Here is a 20,175-nt window from a genome sequence, read left to right as displayed (position 1 = left end):
TTCCAGTACTTACAACTAATTACACATATCTCTCTCCACAAGTGTTTTCATATGCAATAAACCCTAAACGACGGCCAATCTTTGTATAATTAATTATTAGGGGACAAAAGCTAGGATAGGCAGCCTTTTGCTGAGGCCTCTAAGCTCTTCAGCCAGGCCGTCCTCCAACTCTAGCGAGAACTATCGTGCTGAAATTCGAATTGAACCGGTTGAGTCCATTTGTCAGAATGATCCAATATTAGAGATAGTACCGGAGAGGAGACTCATCCGAATGCGGAAACTCATCCGAACTGGATGGAGCAGCTAGCCACCCTGAGTCATCTTCATATCCCTTTATCCTCCTACATTTTGATATCCTACGTAGTATCCATTTCATCCCTTGATCGATCCTCCTCCAATTCTCACCTTACCTATTCTCCGATATGAATCTCAATGCTTGCAAATGAATAAATCTTGCGGGCACTTTGTCGAGGTGAAATCAGATTGTTAGTTCTCCACCTGATGCTGCGGTGAGTGTTCTCTAGCTAATAAAAAGGAACTGACCTGAATTAATGCACATGAAAGATTAGGTTTGGCACCGATGGACAACACAATGTGTTGCGTTCCCACGAGTTAACACGAGACTACGCGGGAGGTTTATGTGTCGCCCGTGTAAAGAAATACTACATGGGAGGTTGTTTTGGCTTTTTTAGGTGCATAATTTTTTTATACAGTTAGATACGATGTAGATCTAGAACTAAAAAATCAAAATGACCTGCAACTTGGAACGGGGAGGAGGGCGTGGCCACGCATGCAAGTCGTCTGCCGTAGCAGAAGCAGGTCAAGATGAGCCCTTTGTTTTTAGAAACAGGGGGGCAGCAAGATAAGGCTTTTCTATCTATGCGTACGGATCGGAGCAGAGGATGGTATTTGTCATTGTGTTTGTCCTGGCCACCGATAGATCATTCCTTTGCTTAGAGTGGAGGTGTTCCGAGGAAGCAGTACGCCATGCATGGACGTATGCACAGTCGCACAGTGCATGTAGAATAGTAAGAAGAAGCGTAGGCAGCAGGGGCAGGGCGAGAGAGATGGTGGATAGAGAGGCAGGGTCCAAAGCACATGTGGGCGTGCTGGGAGAAGGAAAGGAGCCGGGGAACACATGTGCCCCACGGTTTGGCTTGCATTGACCTTTGGCCAAGCCCAAAGCCGAGAGCTTTTTCTTTCCTTTTCGGCATCCATCTTCTCTAATACTTGAATGAATCATAGAGCTAATCGTCGCCGCTTCCTTGGGTAAGTTGGGTTGGGTCGGCGCGCACCGGGATCGAGCGAAGCAGAGGCAGAGCACGTCGCGACGCGCGGAAGGAGGGAGGGGGCCGGCAAGAGCAGCGACCCCCCTGGGTCTGGGTGGCGGCGGCGGTGGCATCGGAACGTGGCTGGCCTGCCCGCGCGTCAGTGTGTCATGTGTAGTCAACCGACAGTCTACCTTCCTTCGTCTGCTCATCTGCGACGATAGACGGTGGTGGCCTGGTGGGTAAGGAGAAAGACAAGGAAATCCTGCGCATGCTCTCGCTCACGACGTACGTCACCCAAGCATTCATGTGACCCAAACACCAGAGTCCTTCCTTTCCTTGGGCGTTAGTCCTTCCTTACCGTGTGTGCATCATCTCGACATGGCATGCTCTGCTGGTGCTGGGAGGAGGAAGAAAGAATCTAGCATCCATGGAGCTAGCTGTGCTGAAAGATTCTCTCCTCTGTTGACCAGTCCAACTTACCGACGTGCGAGCGTGGTGTGGAATCTCCGAGCAAGCGAAGTACTCGTAGCAGCGGCCAACTCCTCGCAAGTCGCAGGAGAGAGAGAGACCCGATCCCCCGGCCATAGGAGGGTCGGAAGTAGGAAGAGAATAAAGAAATTGCGTGATTGGTCGAATCGTTCGGTTCCGCCCAGCCGCTTCCGGCTTTCCGATGCGCCACCTGCCCTGCTTCCTCCTCCCCTCTTGACGGAATCTTCTCCTTCTCCTTCCTAGTTGCATGGCATTCCTATGTCTGTGATGATTGACCCCCCCCCCCCCCCCCCCAAAAAAAAAAAAAAGAAGCTGCTGCCGATCGATGGATTGGGCGCCGAATGCACTTGCCTAGCTACGTGGTGGAGCTGCCGACCGATGCTTTCACGCACCAGACCAGCAGAGATCATTCGTACTAGATGCAATGCAAATGCTCTTGATCATTGCGCACATGCATATAACTCTGGCCTGGAACAACTAACAACGTGTCCTCGCCAAGCCAGCTTTGGAATACTATGATTGCAGAGCCCATTCCTGAAATGCAGCACCTGCCGGTAACGTGTCATCGGGTGCACGGATATGATAGACGGGCAGTCTAAAGTAGCAGCCGCCGGCCACGGCGGCATCCATCACAATCACATCGGTCGGTTCAGACTCAGACGACGGATTTCGGCGCTGTTCGAGTGCTGAGTGGGGCGACCGACCCAGACACGGACAGCGGCCGGAAAGGAAAAGGGAACTCCCTTCCTCTCCGGCTCTCCCTGCGTCTCGTCTCCAGCAGCCACCGCAACTTGCAACACTACACTAGACTAGCTACGCTTTGCTCCATCTCAAAAAAAAATGTAATCTCAGCCAAACCAAATCAATCATGCACACCTGCCTAACGCCTCACCTTTTTGCTGCTACCAGTAGTAGGATGGAGCACATTTTACTCCACAGTTCGGGGATATATAAAGTACGTGGTAATAATCAATACGCCATGGCCCTGGAAACAAGGGCACCCAGGTAGATCAACATCATGATCATATGCCTGCATTCTCTATAGTTTCTTGATCGACATACAGGGATTTTTACACGTCAGGGTTCGTCCTTTTGTTCTGAAAAAGCCCGCCACAATCAACTGCTAGGCCTTGTTCATATCCATTGTATCATCTCAGTATACAATTTGAGCTATACAATGCAACAACATAACAATTAACAATATGCAAAAAAGAAATTTATAACCAAAGGTTGGATGGAACGTCTAACTACAGGCAACTCCAACAGGATGGCCATCTGCCTCTCCAAACTAAAATTTGGCAAGTCTGAACCATCCGGCTTGCCGATTGTTCCCTCGTACTTGGCAAACGAATTGAGCTTGCTAAATGTGGGAAATAGAGAAGTTGTTGTAGTGCGACATGGAGAGGCTGATGGAGTAGATGGAGAGTAAAAATTTTTAGAGAGAAAAATGGATGTTGGAATTTGGAGTGTGGAAAATAAATAGTCTGTTGGAACATGCAACTCAATATGTTGAGAAATCTTTTTGGCAAGTTAGAGAGTCAAATGAAGAGCTAAAAATAGCCATACTATTGGAGTTGCTCTAAAATTCAACTTATTGATGTATTACCGTAACAAATTTACGAATAACCACTCCAATATGTATATGATACATTGTCCCAATCATTGGTTGCCTGTAACAGTGTTATTAAACAAAAACTAGTAGGGAAGCTAGCATGAGCTTTAACTATTGTTCCAACTACTCGACCTCGTGAGCCATCTTTGTTTTGAGTCCCTATCATCAGTTAAAATAAATTATAGTGCTTACCGACATATAATATCGCTGTAATAACATGTTGCAACTTTGCAAAGCATATACCACTCTAAAGACTGGGTAGTTTAGCTACCGAATTTTTTTACACTTGTAAAGAGCTAGGGACGCGCCAGTAGTGGACTTGCCACCAACTTATTATGTGCATGGCCAAGATGAAAACAAGGAGGAGCTAGCATGTATTGGCTTCATGTTGTAGCTACTAACCTAATGCTTTAGGCTGTCACACTGCTGATGAACCTTTGTATTAGGGGTGCATAATGATGTTAATCAGAACAGTCTATCGGTGCGTAGCTAGCTAATGCCTTTTTAGCAAACAAGTAGGTAGGTTTTATGTTAAAATTTCAGCGTTCTTAAATATAATTAAGCTGCGTATATAGTAGAGATGTTAGAAAACGACCCCAAGAAGAAGAGCATCCGTGGGCCGTGGCTCGTGTATCATGACAAAGCCAATAATAAGCCAGGAGACAAGTAGAAACTATTTAAATATAATTGCACGCATGATGTTGCGGAATTGCCCAACTGATCAATAATTCATCGGAGCACTAGCAAATATTTCAGAAGCTAGCTAGCACGCAGCTCTGCCGGAAGCCTAAAGCCACAGTTTAAAATCTGCTACATACTTAAGTAGTTGAACACGGCGGCAAACAGGATCCAACAAGGAAAGAAAAAAGAGAAAATCAGGAGACAGAAAGTGGTAGAAAACAGAGAGGATGAGAATCTAGTATAAGTGCGTGTTCATGCATGCATTCTTCCTTTACAGCTACGATCGAGCAACATTATGTTCTTCGGAAAGATTCCCCTTGGGGAATACCGAGATTGTACCACCCTCGAATCGCATGTCATTAAAAGATTTTGCAGAGCATTCAACAGTTCGTTGTTGTTGTTCTTGTCCGTATGAATCGAGCAACATTAATCAGTGATGACCAGTGGTACAAGATTAGCATTACTTTCCTTGGGGTCAAAATAATTAACAAATAAAGATTGATGAGCAATGGTGATTGGGATGGATGGATCGTCGGTCATGATCTTGTCTCATCCTAGCAGGGGCAGTGGCATTGTTGCAGGGTCCAAGTGAAGGCAACAAGACACGGCACGAGGCGGTGTCGCGTCCAGACACCACGCACGCACACCAGAAGATCGATGGAGGACCAAGGAACAGCCGGCGAAGCAAGTGCGCCGCGGCCTACTACTACTACTCACTAGAAAGCCAGAAAGGATCATCGGCTAACCCGTTGGAACCACCTAACCCGACCCGTCTTAACCCGTGAAAGTAATGTTGTGTGGGTTAAACAGTTTCCGGGTTAGGCCCGTAACATCCAAAACGGGTTGGAACCCCATTCCTAGGTTAGGATCTGCTGGCGGCGGCGGTTTTGGTCTATTTGAACTAAGACCTTGTTACAGTTAGGGCCAATTTTTAATAAGTATCTAATTGTCTATTTTATATTGCTGGTGTAACTGATAAAATGTTGATTTTACAGATGGCTTATATAATACCATCGCCTGGTTCCACTATAAATGTCTCTTTACCAATGCTTGCTCAACGCTGTTGTTCTATTGTGTTTATTTGAATTGCTTCATTTTGCATATCATTGTTGTCATTAAAACTTAGTTGGCCAATTCCTTTTGAAATCTTTTCCCGCTTTGCAGTGGTCTTGCTAAATGCTAACAGCTTAGTTAGAGCTCTGTTATTCATATAGTAGCTTTACAAGATCAAAACTGCAAGTGGCCCTTGTTTCCAAAAGAAACAACCAGTAGCTGAGCCGATCACCAGGTTCCCTGACTGTCAGATTGATAAGAGTCATCTTGCTCAAAAGATTGACAGTGTCACGGATCCATTCTTTCCCTTGCTCTGTTTCCAAAAAAACAGGGGGCATGGCTTGATTCGAATTTTGAATTGACGAGTGACTGTCTTCTCTTTTTTTATTGTCTTGTAGGCTGATTAAAGATGCATTCTTGTTCCTGTCACTTACCAAGCAAGTGAAGTGAATACGTTAGAATGGAAGTCTCTCAAGCAACAATGGAAGCCTCTCATTTAGCATTATGATGGGTAATTAGTGATATAAACTGAGTGGTTGTTTATTGTAATAATTTTATTTTGTAGCTAGATGCGCACTGCAGATTTGGACAAGATCTTAATGGCGAATGGCCTGGGTATTACATTAGTAAAGGCATTACCTTGAGTAAACACGGTCTATTCTCTGAAAAAGGGAAGAAATATTAACTGATGAAGCTAGCAGTCAGGAAATCTCTGGTCAAAGGGTAAGGCAGCAGCAGCCTGCGAATTGATTTCCAAATCAACTAAACCGTTAAACCAGTCAGTCCAACCCGCTTAACCACCACTAATATATACATACATATCAAACCAACCCTGACAAACCGTCCACTGACGGGTTGGGCTCAAAAACCACCGCTGTGAGTGAACAGGCCTACTCGCCGGGGTACCCACCGGCTGCGCCCCAAAAGCGAGACCGGCAGCGCCGTGCCATGTCTAGGCTGGGAGAATTTATTAGCGAGAGAGCCGGAGGCCGGAGGCCGGAGGAGAGGAAAGGGACATGACAGCGTGGCTGTTCCCTGAAAGCGGAGTAGAGTGTGCAACCCGACAAATCGGAGTATTCTACTGCTCTGCTACGAGTAGTATAGTACTCCGTATGTCTTGTGCTCTCCTGTTGTCGTTCCTAACTTTTGCTGGTCAGGTCAGCCAACGCTGCCTGGCCTAATGTGTCCACCACTCTGCCTGCCTGACGACGTGGGGATGGATGGTAAACACAGACAGAGACAGAGCGCGTCTCATCGCATCGCATTACCTGGACCTGGAGGTGGAGCGCGTCTCGTCGCATCGCATTACCTTACCTGCACGCACAGCACGATCGAGCACGACATATGTCCAAGTTCAGAACACCGTCGTCGATGCTTCTTCTTCTCCTCTCAGCCTGCCTGCCAGCAGTAACGTTCACCATCGGCTTGCCTGGCTGTCACCCGAGTCCATGTGGTCTGTTTAGCAGCTAGCCGTCGGCGCGGGCGGGTGGCTCCGGGAGCATCTCGGCGATCGCTGTCTACCCCTGGCCTCTAGGCCTCTTCACCTGGCAACAACGACGGCTGGCTGGCTGGCTGGCACCACGTACTAGGCTCAGGCGCTCAGCTCAGTCTCAGGACGATCGACAAGGACGTCGCGCGAGCAGAGCCTGCAGGGAAAGCGAGGCCACCGTACTGGATGCCGGCGAGCAGAGCAACATTGAACAGAGGTTTGGCCTGTGCCGGCCCGGTGTGGTAGCGGGCAAGGATAAGACGGCGGCCCGTCTGCTACCGCCGGCCGCCAGCACCAGCACGATGGGGTTCACTTGGACGACGCGACATGGCGCGGGGTCCGCCACACCGCTCCAGGTAGCGCTAGCCATTCCGCTAGGCTCTTGGCGTGTCCCCGCGACGACCAACACGCCGAGGTCCACACCTCCTCCATGCATTTCTCTTTCCTTTTTCTGCTACCGCTAGCAGGTCTGAGTTGCGTTTGCACTGCACGGGAGTGATGAGTCGGTCAATCAATGCCGCGCAATCATGCGTGTCAGAGGCCGGCCTCTAGCTTTTAGTATTGTTTTTGGTTTTGGCCGTGCTCTTCCACTAGCCGAACCATCCCCTGTCGGGGGCAATATCGGCGAAACAAATTAATGTGGTGTGGATGGAGGGCACGAGTAGATTATTAACAAGTAGTAGTAATGCTGTTCATTTTCCTCACGAGGATGACAAGTCTGTGCGTTCGATGGATGATCTTCAGTACAAAGATGGAAAAAATTGGAATAACATCCCACTAAAAAGCAGAGCACAACAAAAGCTGGTGCTTTCGAACTGGAGGGAACTTTTGATTTTTTTTTTTTTTTTTTGGTTGGGTGGAGCGCGCACCACCGAATTTGTTCATTCTCACTGGAATCTTGGACCGCAATTGCGGCTGCCGAAATCCCAAGCCCGCCGCCGCCGCACCGGGCCAGCCCAGCCGTTCGTCCTGTACGCACCCCATCATATCACGCAGTGGACGCCAATCGCCAAGGCCTGTTCTGTCCGCGCGAGTCCAGTCCACCACATCCACCAAAGTGCGGTTTAGGCCTCTTGGGAGTTTCGGATTTGTAACCCAGAAGCACCTTCGTTACGGGCCGAAAATAATTTTATTGGTCGCCTGGGCTACAAAATTCATTCTGTCATCACTTTCGATCGGTTTACCGTTCGCGGCCCATTAGAATGTTTTTTTCTTTCTTTTTTCCTTTCCTTTTAAATTTTTTTTATGATCCATATGTATTTCCTAAAATCGGACTTCTAACAAACTTATACTTGAACATGTAACCATACAATTATGGAAATGATCCACTTTTATGTCCCGTGTGGTGTTTTGTATTGTTCTAGCGGTGAAAATTTGTTATTCCGTGCTATATTTTGCATCGCTCTAGTACTAAAAATTCACTGTTCAGTGAAATGTTCTGAATCGTTCCATTCTTTGCCCTTCCTGCGATGAGGACGTGTGCACACCTGCAATATCAGTTTCAGTCTCACTGCATACAAGATTACGAGCTGCCAAACAATTTATTGTGATTCTCTAAAATAAATTAAGAGGTTGGAATCTGAAAAAAAGTAGTTTCTTCTAATTTTATGAAGTGAGTTTATGCTAAAGAATAAAAAAGAATTATTTCTATCAGAGAATCAGTTTTCATAGAGAATTAGAATTAGATGAAGCTTTACCAAACGAACGCTAAATCCAACTCCTACGTAGGATATCCTATCGTGGGTTCAGATATTCTCATGCCAATTTGTGGGTGTTTCTGATGGTCAGCAGCCGATGTGCCATGAGTTACGACAACCAAAGCATAAAGCCATAAACTGTAACAGAAATCGACACTCGACGTTGCAATCGGATTGCTTTTCAGGTTGTTTGTCTACCAGTTGAGATATTTTATCCACTGCATCTCAAATCTCATTCCATCGCTGTTACTAAAACCACCTTCTGAAGAAATCGCTGCTCTTAGTGAACGTGACAATTTCACATCTTTTTATAATTCTGATCAGCAGACTCAAATGGTATATCAGAACCGATTGATTCCTACTCAGGCTCGTTTGGTGCATCTTACGCCAGCTTAGGCTTTGGTATTGTAGCGCATCGTAGTGCGTGCTGAAGCTGAAACTGGGTAAGCCATTCTTTTGACTCCACCAGCTTCCCCTCTTCTCAGATCATTTTTTACCTCTTATCAGATCATTTTTTACCTCGTTTTGTATTCCAACCTCACGCGACAGTAGAGAATGAAGCTAAAATCGAAACCGGCTAAGCCGTGCCGAAGGCCCTCAGTATCATAAGCACCACATCGGCCTGCACATGGGCAAGATAACAAATGCATTCTCGTGTGCCGTGACCATGACCTAGACCTACCATCACCAATGGCATAGCACGTTGCTTCTTCCGTGGATAAAGAAACTAAAAGACACGAGCCACGAGCCAGAGAGGCAGAGACTACCTTATCCATTAATCCATAGTAATGGCTATGCCCAACTGAAACTGATGGAACAAAACAAAGACTGTTAAGCCTTTCGTCTGAACAGTCATCTTTTCCAAGACAAGGTTATGCAAATGCAATTGAAAGTTCAGATGAAGGAACAGGTAGGCTTGTACAGGTTCAGGTATCAACACTTCACCATGAGCACCAAGGTCAGAATTCAAGTTCTCAAGCCCTGAACCTTGCAGCAAGACAAACCAGGCAGAAAGGGCAGCTCAAGCATTAATATTATCAATCATGCCGGAACGAATTCTCCGTGCACAGAGACATGACTCAGACAGGTTCGTCAAGCAAACGATTTCATGCTTGAGCAATGACTAGATGCTACAACACAGATGCAATAGTCAGCAGGCTTATAAACTAAAAGCCAAAGCCTGCGCATCTGCATCTCAATATGTCACTCAAACATCAGAACAAGAAAGAATAAATCTGTACAGAAAGGGGCAATCTGGATGGAACTAGTGTCTATCTTCCGGATGACAGCAATGAATTCTCTGATCCCTGAGTGAGGAACTGCGTCGCGGACGCAGGCAAAGGGAACCACGGGCCTCCTGGTGCAGCAGCCTCCTTGGCAATGGCTTCTGCAAGTGGGACAAGGCCCGGCTTCTCGTAGGTGAATTGCAGGTCCTTGTTTGCAGCCAAGGCCATGAGCTCCGACTCCTCCAGCCCCCGTGCAGGGCCGAGGCTGCACCTGTCAGGTCCGTGCTTTGCGAGCGCGTCCTTGAACTTCTTGATCTGAAAACGTAATCGCAACGAACATATTAGCAAAAGGAGAATTCATTTTCTGTTTCTCATGACTTGAGAGAGCTAGTTTATGGAGGCTTACAGTTGCATTTGTGCAGCTGAAGCTGCTGACCCGTCCCTCGGCTCCCCTGTAGAACCTGAAGAAAGGGAGGACATGGACATGGAGGCTGTAGCACATGGACTTGTGCGTCTCATAGTTCACTTGCAGGAACATCACATCTGGGTTCTTCTCGGCAAACTGGGCAATCTGCGCAGCACAATTAAGAAAGAAATCTTCATCAGCACACAACAAAATGCAGTATTTTCAATGCAGTTGTTGGAATCAGAGCAAGCAGCGTTCAGCTGTGAGTTGGGCGTACCTTGGCATGCAGGGCGCGGCAGCCGCCGCAGCCAGGGGAGAAGAAGTCGACGACGACGAGCTTGTCGCCGGCGTTGAGCAGGGAGTCGGCGAGGTCTTGCGCGGACTCGATCTCCCGCATGTTGGGCTGCAGCCCCTTCTCCCACCACCGCATGGCCTTAGGAAACGACAGGTTCATCTGTTTAATTCAACAGAAAGCCTGAATTTTAGCATGGATCCAGCACAACGCAGAAGGAATTCATCAGGCAGAAAAGAAAAATCTCAGTCTGAAAAGGGTCAAGATTAGCAAATTCGTGAGCCCCAAATTCTAATACTAGTAGGAGACTGAATCTAGGGAAAAAAAGAACTTTCATTGAATCTCGCAGCTGTAAGAAGAACAGATTTTTTTTAATAAAAAAGTCAAAAAAAAAACATGACGAACACCAAGAATCAAAGTGGAGAGCCCCAAAAGAACAGGAATTTGACTGACGAACGGACCTGTCCAGGCGCGGCCTCGATGCTCCGAGGCAGGGGCCTCATCTTCCTGTCGGTCATGGCCATCCTCCCTGCGGAGAAGGAGCTCTTGGTGCGGTAGCCGCCGATCGGCACGGACTCCGCTAGCGCCGCCGCGGCGCCACTGACCCGGCCGGCCACGCCCACGTCCCCGCCGCACGGCGACGGCACGACGCCGTTGCACAAAGCCTCAGCCATGTCCAAATCCTTGGTCGTACCGGATCGAACCCTTCCGCAGCGAGCGAGCTTGGTAGAGAGATGGAGCACGCGGAGATGTGGATGCGAGGGAAGAGAAGAAATGGCGAAAGGCAATGGCGGATGGGGAGATGCGGCGAGGAAACGCAGCGCCCTTTTAGAGGAGAGACGGGAAAGAGAGGCGCACGCTTTTTACCCCTTTCACCCTCCTCGCCGCGACGGCTTTCGCGTGCGGTAATTCTACTCTCGCGCGCGGGCCGTTGGATTCGCGGCGCGGACGGACGGATCACGGACGGGAGGCAGCCGTGTCCCAGCGGTTAATCCAGATCGCTTTTACCGCCGTAAAAGGGCGGCCGAGTGGATATAGTAGTATTTTGGATAAGATAAAATTAAAGGCTGGGCCTCACCCTCACGAGCGGTGGGTACACGCCACGTCTTTGTAGTGCCGCCCGGGTACGGGGGCTCGGGGACGCGTGCCAAATGCGGATCTGTTCGAGGCGCGGGCCCACTACAGCGAAAAGTGAGTGGAACGGATGACCCACCGGCTTTCTTTTGTTTTATAATTGAAGATGGCAAATAAACATGCAGTGATTGATTCTGTAAAATCATATCGCGTGGTAAAAACCTTGGAGTACTTTTAAAACTTTGTTTCCCTCTCTGTTTTATTTTTTTATTTTTATTTTTTTTTTTGGGGGGGGGGGGGGGTTGGGGGGGAGGGGGCAAAGTGGAGTAGTGTAGTTTGCTCGTTCAAAGAGTATATACAGTGATTGATTGATTCAAAGCGAAGACATTTGTTCATACCAGTTGATTCTTCTGGTCAGAAAATACTTTTGCGACAAGTGTTGACGATGTGCAGTGGTGTCGGTGCAGTGATTTCGTGTATCTGACCACTGACTGCCTTAGGTAACCTACAGCGATTTTTCTTGCGAGAAACCATGCTAAAAGGCCTATGAATTCACGTGCGATCTGTGTGTTATTTAGGGGGTGTAGGTTTTACGTTTACTTTGTTTAGCATCTGGTAAAAAAAAAAAGGCATGGTCCAGCTGCTGGTTTACTATTCGAGAGCGATATGCACGGGGCTAATACTACTAGCTGCAGGTAGTTTGCTGGTGGTGGTTAAGTTCTCTGGCAGAAAGGATTGGGTCCTGTTTTTCCTTTACGGATTTAAATCCCCTTTAGTCCCCGACTAAAAGGTATTAAATGAGTTCAACAAATATCAAACTGCACATTATCATTGCTGGTCTTACCCTTTTTCCTTCTCCCACTCCTCCATGGCTGAGCCCACTCCATGGGCGCACTCCTACTCCTACTCCTCCTCACCAGGAACCTCACAGGCGCTGGCAACACTGGCCTCCGCGCCACGTGGTCCTCCTCTGCCGCCGCCGCGTGCTGCACCTAGGACGGCATGTTCGACGACGTCAGTGGCCGCATCGCGTCCCGACACCTCCCCGCACGCGGCCTCGCGGGGCCCTCCCGATGGGCGGGAGTAGCGGCGAGCGGGTGGCCGGGGGCGGGGTGGGTGGGGTGGGGAAGGAAGATACGGGGCATCAATAAAAAGTACACACTATCCAAGATCCCTTTTAGTCCTGGTAAGCAACTCCTTGAGACCTAAAGGGTTAAATTTTAGTCACCCTATTTGACAATTTAAAAACTAAACTTTAGTCTCAAAGTTTAGCATGGCAAAACCAAACATCCGCTTAGTTTGCTTCCGCTGCGACGGGTAAGCCTGGATGAGTGGATAGGCTGCCGCTGCGAGCTGCGTCTGTTTCCGCTGTCGCCGATGATGGCGCCGCGGCGGCTGCAGTGTTCACGGGAGGTTGTGAAGAATTTTGTCCCTTGCAAACCACCCGCCCGATGATTCTTCCTTGTGACACGTGAAACCATGGGATGCTTTTCGGCGGCACACAGAAGCAATGAAGAAGCAGGGATGGCTCGGATTTTCGTGCTGCCGGTGCCATGTGATGTGAGCCATACTCTTCTCTTTCTCTAGATGGAGTGAGACAGAGAAGAAGGGAGCAGAGCGGTACGAAATGCCGGTTATTTCTGGTACTAGAATTCTTTATTTTAAATTTCAAATGGATATGGCCCGATGGCACAGCAGAGAGACGAGCCAGCCAACACGCTACATTATTAGCTGCATCGCATCCGTTTCAGGCAGGCGGGAGCACGAGTCACATGCGGGCCATGAGGTGGTGGGCCTGTGGCTAGTTTTGTGTCTCTCTCTCCTCGTCAGCAGCACACGCCGAGCGACACCGACCGGTCTACGCAGGCCACCGTCCTTTCTCGCCTGCGACTGGATTTGGAGCATTGGATCATTGCACAGGGCAGAGATGCAGCGAACCGACGCGCTCGGAGTCGGAGAGGACATTGTAGATAAGGGTCTGACTCGGACGCCAGTCAGCCGCTGCCGCTACCTTCCACGGCCGGGCACGGTCCATGCTGCAGTCTGCCACCGACCGACTCACCGTGCCGTGCGTCAAAAATCTTTAGCTTGTCATAGCACTCCAATTTTTTAGCCGTGTCTGTCACCGGCCGGACATGGCATGCAGTTTTTGGATGCAGGTAGCTTAGCTTTCCCATAGCACTTCTTCCAAAATAAAAAAAATCTTTACCTTGTCATAGCACTTCAATTTTTTAGCCGTTGATTATTTTCAAAAAAACAAGAAGAAAAATGAATTGTGAGACCTTTTACATACCATCTCAATTGTTTGGCTGTTGATTATTGTTGAATTGGCCCCCCTTGATTTGAACCCTAGCTCCGCCGCTGACTGTACGTACGCCATATCTGCACGGTTTGTACTGTTAATCTGCTACGGTACATGAGAAACTCAGAGGTCAGTACCCTTACCCACTAGTTTTTTTTTAACGCCTTACCCAGTAGTTTTTTTAACGAGGTACAGGTACCCAGTAGCTTAGCTGTGTGGTGCATCACAAATTCACAGGGGCCCAGTGTTGGCGGCGGACGACGGCGTCGGCGTCTCATCGCTCCAACTGTTGTTCGGGCAGAACGAGCGTTGAGAGAATTCAGCAATGCTGCTGTTGGGCTGCGCCTGAAATTTGGGCCGGAGCTCTTGTTGCTATTATCACGACGACTAAATGGACCTATCAACCTGCATCTAGTTATTTAGGACTCTACTGTTATGTTTGGGCCTTTGGTGCGTCCGAAAAAAGCCCAGGTTGCGTCCTCTCTCTCTCCTCCTCCGGCCGGTCCGGCTAAAAGGAAAAGGTGGTGGCCCATATACCCGCTGGAGCTGGGCTTCGAATCAAAGCCCATGACGCAAATACGTGGTCGGCTATACGAGGGGACAGATGTCACTATATGAGAGGAGAAGATGGGTGGGATGCTAAACAAGTTGCAAACTTCAAACGATTTTTTCTCTTAAACCGTGCATCCAATTTAAAATCTGTTCGAACCATGGTATTTGTTGGAATTAATACTACAAAATGAGATCCAATATCACCATGTTTTGTTATATTTTTAAAAATTAACATTTTAGATGAAATGTCTCAACACTTTTTTACTTAAAAATGTTGGTGAATGTCAAAAAAATATTAAGAGACATTGTAAATGTAACAAAAGAGTTGGTGCGTGTCAAAATGTTGCAAAAATTTTTAACTTATGTTTTAGATATTCACCATTGTTTTTAATATTATCCAACATTTCATTGACATGGGCTAACTTATTATGGGCTAACTTATTATGAACATATAGTACCGTTTCATAATATTGACCAACAATTTATTTTACCTTAACCAACATTTTTCTTGATAGACCAACATTTCTTTTACATAATTCAACATTTATAATATTTTTTAACATATACCAATATATTCTTAAAATGTTTGGCCAACATTTTTTACACTCTCCGACATTTTCCCAATAATGACCAACATTTTTTGTTGACATGCACACAACATTTATTGATGTTCTCCCAACATTTTTCTCCAAACACCAACATGTTTCTAACTATTTTTAGAGTATCGCCAACATTTTTTTTACAGAGGATGATGACTTACCAGCATTTTTCTTAGGAGTGAACAACATTTTCCAAACATTTTTCTTTAATTTATTTAGACACTCACCAACAATTGTTAACATAAATCAACATTTCTTGACTCGCCAACAATTTTAGAACTAAACCAACTTTTTCCCCAACATTTCTTACTCACCAACAATTTAGATTCACATTTTCTGGGTTGTGCAAATCATACTTCTGAACACCCGGCAACCTACTGAGGGGTATCCCGAGGTAGTAGATTGGTTGGTGGGGAATCGTCGGACCTGAAACTCGAAGGTAAAAGCGAGGACACAAGATACAGATTTATACAGGTTCGGGCCGCCAGAGTAGTATAATACCCTACGTCCTGTTTGGGGTGTTGTATATTGCGCCCTGCGCTTGGATGATGTTTGGTGTTGAGGATTTGGTCCTCTGTTGTAGTTCTATGAGGTCTCGACCTACCAATCCAGGGACCTCTTTCCTCCTTTATATACTTCAGGGGGCGAGATTATTAGTCGGTTATAAGGAGGAGTTCTAGTAGGATTATATGGTATTAGTCCTGGTAGGAATAGGATTACACGAAAATTCTAGTAGGAGTCCGTCTTCTTCCTTCCTTTCGGGTAGTGGGGATCTATCACGATGCAGACACCCTTCCCCTTCTTCTACCTTTTTCTTTTTTTTTGACCTTGCTCCTACCAAATATTATTTCCCATATGAATGATAAATACAAAGTAAATATTAGAATATATTTTTTCCCGGTTATTATTTCATTTATGAACTTGAAACTTCAACTTGCAAGTTCCCACCCATTACTATCCCTTTCAAACCACGTGCCCCGCAAAAAATATTAAACTTCCGGACTATCTATGGTGCTGCAAAAAAAAGTCAAAGGCACTGAGCCCTTGCCTCTTCTTGCGATGCATTCTAATGGAACGGAACAGAATTATATGGCTAGCGCGCTCAGCATACATACACACGTGGGCTTACTGTATATACTTATTGGGCTTTATAGTTCATCTGCTTGAACATCTTCCGGAAGCCATATAGGTTCCCATGTAGGTGAGGAACAGAACACAACAACAGCTGCCCTGCACCGATCATCAAACCATCCTGCAGCTGGTAGAGAGAGCAATCAACTGAGAGTCTGATACTAGTACAGTAACAGCTGCTATATCTCTTCTCAGGACAGAGGTGCAAGAATTTGGACCATCTGCTTACACCTCCTTCCTTCCAATTTCCAAATGGATGGGCAATCACAGAGGTCGGTGCCTTGTCACCTGATGACCTGAATATTAGTGCGCCTGACATTGAAAGCCTAACAGTGGCGTAACTGTGCAAGATTTTTCTCAGCTTTGTGCCACTCGCCACCCTCCGTCCAGCTTTGTGCATTCTAGCTAGCAGACCTAGCTAGCTCAGCATGGGCCTGTGCTCGCTCCTGGCAGCAAATATATTCAGAGATTGCATGCCTATGAGTCTGTGTCCTTATCCAGTCAAGGACAAGCTATCCACCATTCTGAGCTCAGCTGAGCCCAGCAAATAAAGCTCACTTTACGCTTACTTGATCCCCATCGACCCGTCCCCGCGAATACGGCGTCCCACCTGAGCTGCGACGTACGAGATGGGTTCATCTCATTGCCCTTTTGACTCGCATGCATCTCCGGCCGGCATACCCGGATGAGGACGCCTCCCTGATGATCCCTCCGCGTTGCAGCCACTAGCACCACCATCACCGTGGGTCCGCCGGCGCCTCCGTCTGGCTGCCTGTCACCTGCGAGCGAACGCGATGATGGATCGGAATCCGATCCCGAAATGATGGATAACGAACTGGCAAAGCTCAGCTATCCGAAACAAAGCTTTCCCTTGTCACCTCTGCTTGCTGCGATCATCTCATCCGATCACCTGCACATGTACCCACTTTCAACCCCGGCCCTTCTGCTTTAATCTATTTGCGTACACACATCACGTCCTACCTTAGCTAGCTCCCTGTGCATTACCACATTTCCGTGCTCTCATTTCACTCGCAAGTCGCAACAATGTGCGCTTGCGCTCATCACTTCGTCAGCCTTGTGGATAATCGATCTATTGCTTCCTTTGCAAGTCTCACCTTAACCAGCTGCTAGCTGGATATTCCAGGATATACTACTGCAGTCTGCAGGCATATATCCGAACGAATGGGAACTGAAACTGAGGTTCAGTCCAGGAAAGGTTGGTGCCGTCCATTTCTGGAAGGTCTCAGGCGGGGTCAAGGCCTCGCCAAATTAGCATTTCTTGAGTGCCTTGGCTGAACACCTCTCTCAGCTCCTTCCCCTCCGCGGCCAGCAACGGGACAGAATGGATCAATATTCACTCATCAGCAACCGCATCCTAATCATATTGTTTCCCATCATAACACTCTGCATTGTCGAAAGGGATTATCACGCCACATCATAATCGTTTCGCGCATGTTTTCCTCGCTAACGCCGGCTACACACAAAAAAAAAAACTCAAACCCTTGCTTCCCAAACTCTCGAAAGGATTTGCACAGCGATGCATGGACATCGCGATGTGTGTGCCACCTGTTCACCAAGGAGCCAAGAAAGGGGCTACACGAGAGAGCGCCATCACGAGTGCCCGAGTGGCACACTCAACGTCCCACGTGGCACGCCGGCGACAGAGAGTCGACTATACCCCCCAACTTCTTGGATCAATGATGAGCCATCAAAAGATTCCTTGCACCTGCCTTTATTCTCGCTCGACTATATGACTAGCAGCACGTCATATCATTAGCTGCTATCTGCCAACAAAAAAAAAACATCATAGCAAACAACCTACTGTAATCATCTGTGCTGATTAATAATTGACAAGGTCTTATTCGTAGCAACTGTGGCTTGCCTGTGTAGAATCCAAGTTATTACTTGAAGCCTTGGATCTTATCTCAGCCGGGTACGCACATCGATCGGTTGCTTTCACCATCTTTTACTTGCGCGCCATTTTCGATGGGGACATGAGGAACCGAAACTAGCCGTCCTTAGATCCATGGACTTGCAATATTGCTTCCGATCAACCACGGACAAAAGTATCGCTTGACTAGGTTTAATTCCCTTCCCCTAATCAGCCCCTGACAATGACCAATGCACACACCAAACTATAGGAAAGGACAGCAGAGAAGGTATGTAGGTTAATGATGGATGTACCAACCCTGATCAACTTAGCTTGTTGCTAGTGGAAGACCTAAAAAATGGTGGCATTATTATTAGCTACCGTATGTGCATAGTTGAGCTACACATGAGGTGTTTCTACGTACCAGCTAGGGTGAAGGACAAATACTACATCATGGACTTTGGGTGCACTCTAAAATACACTAAAGGCCTTGCTTGTCCGGTCTCTTCCCTAATGTGGTAGGGCACTTTTAGTGTGATGAAAACAACGGGTGGTCCTGGTTTCATGCGAGATAAGGGGAGGCATGCCTCATGGCTTATCAAGTGGAGTACAGTACTTTGGATTCGTAAGGTAATAGGCCATGTGAAGCATGCTCTATTGCATCTAGATGTTCCATTGAAGCCAAGCATGTGGGTTTGGTGATTGGTTCCAAGTCTCTAACTAACTGAAAATATCTTCGATCGATGCTTTGCACTTGTCCCATATCTTGCACTTTTTGCTTAGCATTGATGGCAAAAAGATCACATGAAGCCTTATTCAGGATGAGGAGTACTTTCAAGGACATGTCGCCCCACCAAACATTAGCAAAATCCATTATACATGGATGCTTTTCCAAGTTTAGCATGATAATGGCGATTGAAAATGCGCCATCGTTTGGCAATAACACAAACCGTGCGAAATTTATATTAAGTCCACCGCAAGATTTTCTTTTTTTGGATAAAAATAGTTGAACATGATCTCGGTTGGTAAAAAGTCTTGGCTCCTATTTGACTCATGTCACACCACACCATTGAATTTGAAATCTTCTATCACCCAATGGATGTATAGGAATGACAGGGCTCCACATCCACATACATGTCTATCCGTAGAACAGTACATTCCCTTGTCTTTTCCTGTACAGGGACGTATGCCCCACGTGGCATCTAATCATCTGCTGGCTGGTTATCTATCTGGCTGGGTCTCCTAGCAAGAGTTTCTTTTTTTTTCCTTCTTGGAGACAAAGACCATCGCAGCCAATAGGCGATGACCGTAGGGCCCGCGGGCCCACCGCTCCACGCGCCCCGGCCGCCGGGGTGACGTGGACGCATGAGATGCCGTCGTGGGAGTGGAATAAACTAGTGTAGTCCACTCGCTGGACACGGGTGGCGTGACGCCAGCGCGGAGGTGTCGATGATCCATCGATCCATGGACGACGACGACGATGCGTCGAGGCCTCAACTTGGCCTAACGGTTCTTGCGTCGTCGCAAAGTCTCGTCAGAAACGGAACCGTTGCTGTGACGACTGATCGAATATCGATGATGAGCTGCACAACCGTGTGTGGCTAATCAAGCACAGATTTCGCAAGTTGCTGCAAATGAATTGAATAAGGTTTTTCTCTATGCGTCCTCTTGAATTTAGAATGCCCAGTTTGAGCTGTACCCGATCGAACGTGTTTGAAATGGGTTCCGGACTTTCTTTGTCAGGGGTTGGACGACGACGGACGAGAGCCTTATCTTATCTAGCTAGCTAGCTTAGCTTGTGTTGTGTGTGAACTCAATGACAATTAGTTTGTGTTCCTTGAACTTAATGCGAGAACAAAACAAAGACACAAGCTAATTGTCATTGAGTTAATCAAGTGTGATTAGTCGAGGTGAAGTTTGAGTTTTCTGTGGCCTAAACCTCAACTCGAGTACGTAGGAGTAGAGCTGCCATTGAAGACACGTTCAAGTGGCTGGCTGTATTGTTATCTTGTGAAGCAATGCAAGGATCGGATCGGCCGGAGGAGTACGCCGTACTCCTCAGCATCAGCCATCAGATGATGTACGAGCACCACCAGGTGGTCATTACGCTGCTGATTTGATAGATCCTAGCTACTTCTTCTGGAAGGGCAGGCGCATTACCGTGTTAAGTACGTACATTCAAAGACAGAAAAGAAGAAGAGGAGAATGAAATACGCATCACGTACTCCTACGACTTGGTGGCACTGCTGAAATCCAGGAATCCTCTGCTTCAAGACACCAACTCCTCGCTGTTTTCATCTCACTCTAGCTTGCGCATGACGTTCGTAGCAGCTTAATGGCAACAGTGACACTACACGCGGATGTCAGGATCGATCTGGGTTGAAAAACGGTCACGGAAAATGTCCTCGAAAAAGTTCGTCGCTGCAACATG

General features: G+C 47.3%; 1 protein-coding gene across 1 annotated transcript; it reads right to left on the bottom strand.

The window, feature by feature from the left end:
• Positions 1 to 9,298: 9,298 nt before the first annotated feature.
• LOC101759010 (thioredoxin-like 1-1, chloroplastic) lies at positions 9,299 to 11,044 on the bottom strand. The gene is made up of 4 exons (XM_004958667.2): positions 10,678 to 11,044; positions 10,202 to 10,378; positions 9,925 to 10,089; positions 9,299 to 9,833 (listed from the first exon to the last, which is right to left on the bottom strand). The coding sequence occupies exons 1-4, from the start codon at positions 10,888 to 10,890 to the stop codon at positions 9,564 to 9,566; spliced, it is 825 nt and encodes a 274-aa protein (XP_004958724.1). The 5' UTR covers positions 10,891 to 11,044; the 3' UTR covers positions 9,299 to 9,563.
• Positions 11,045 to 20,175: the final 9,131 nt, after the last annotated feature.

This window comes from Setaria italica, chromosome II (genome assembly GCF_000263155.2).
Source record: "Setaria italica strain Yugu1 chromosome II, Setaria_italica_v2.0, whole genome shotgun sequence".
NCBI lineage: Eukaryota > Viridiplantae > Streptophyta > Magnoliopsida > Poales > Poaceae > Setaria > Setaria italica.
Note: the sequence above shows the minus strand (reverse complement) of the source record. Positions and strands in the feature narration are given on the sequence as shown.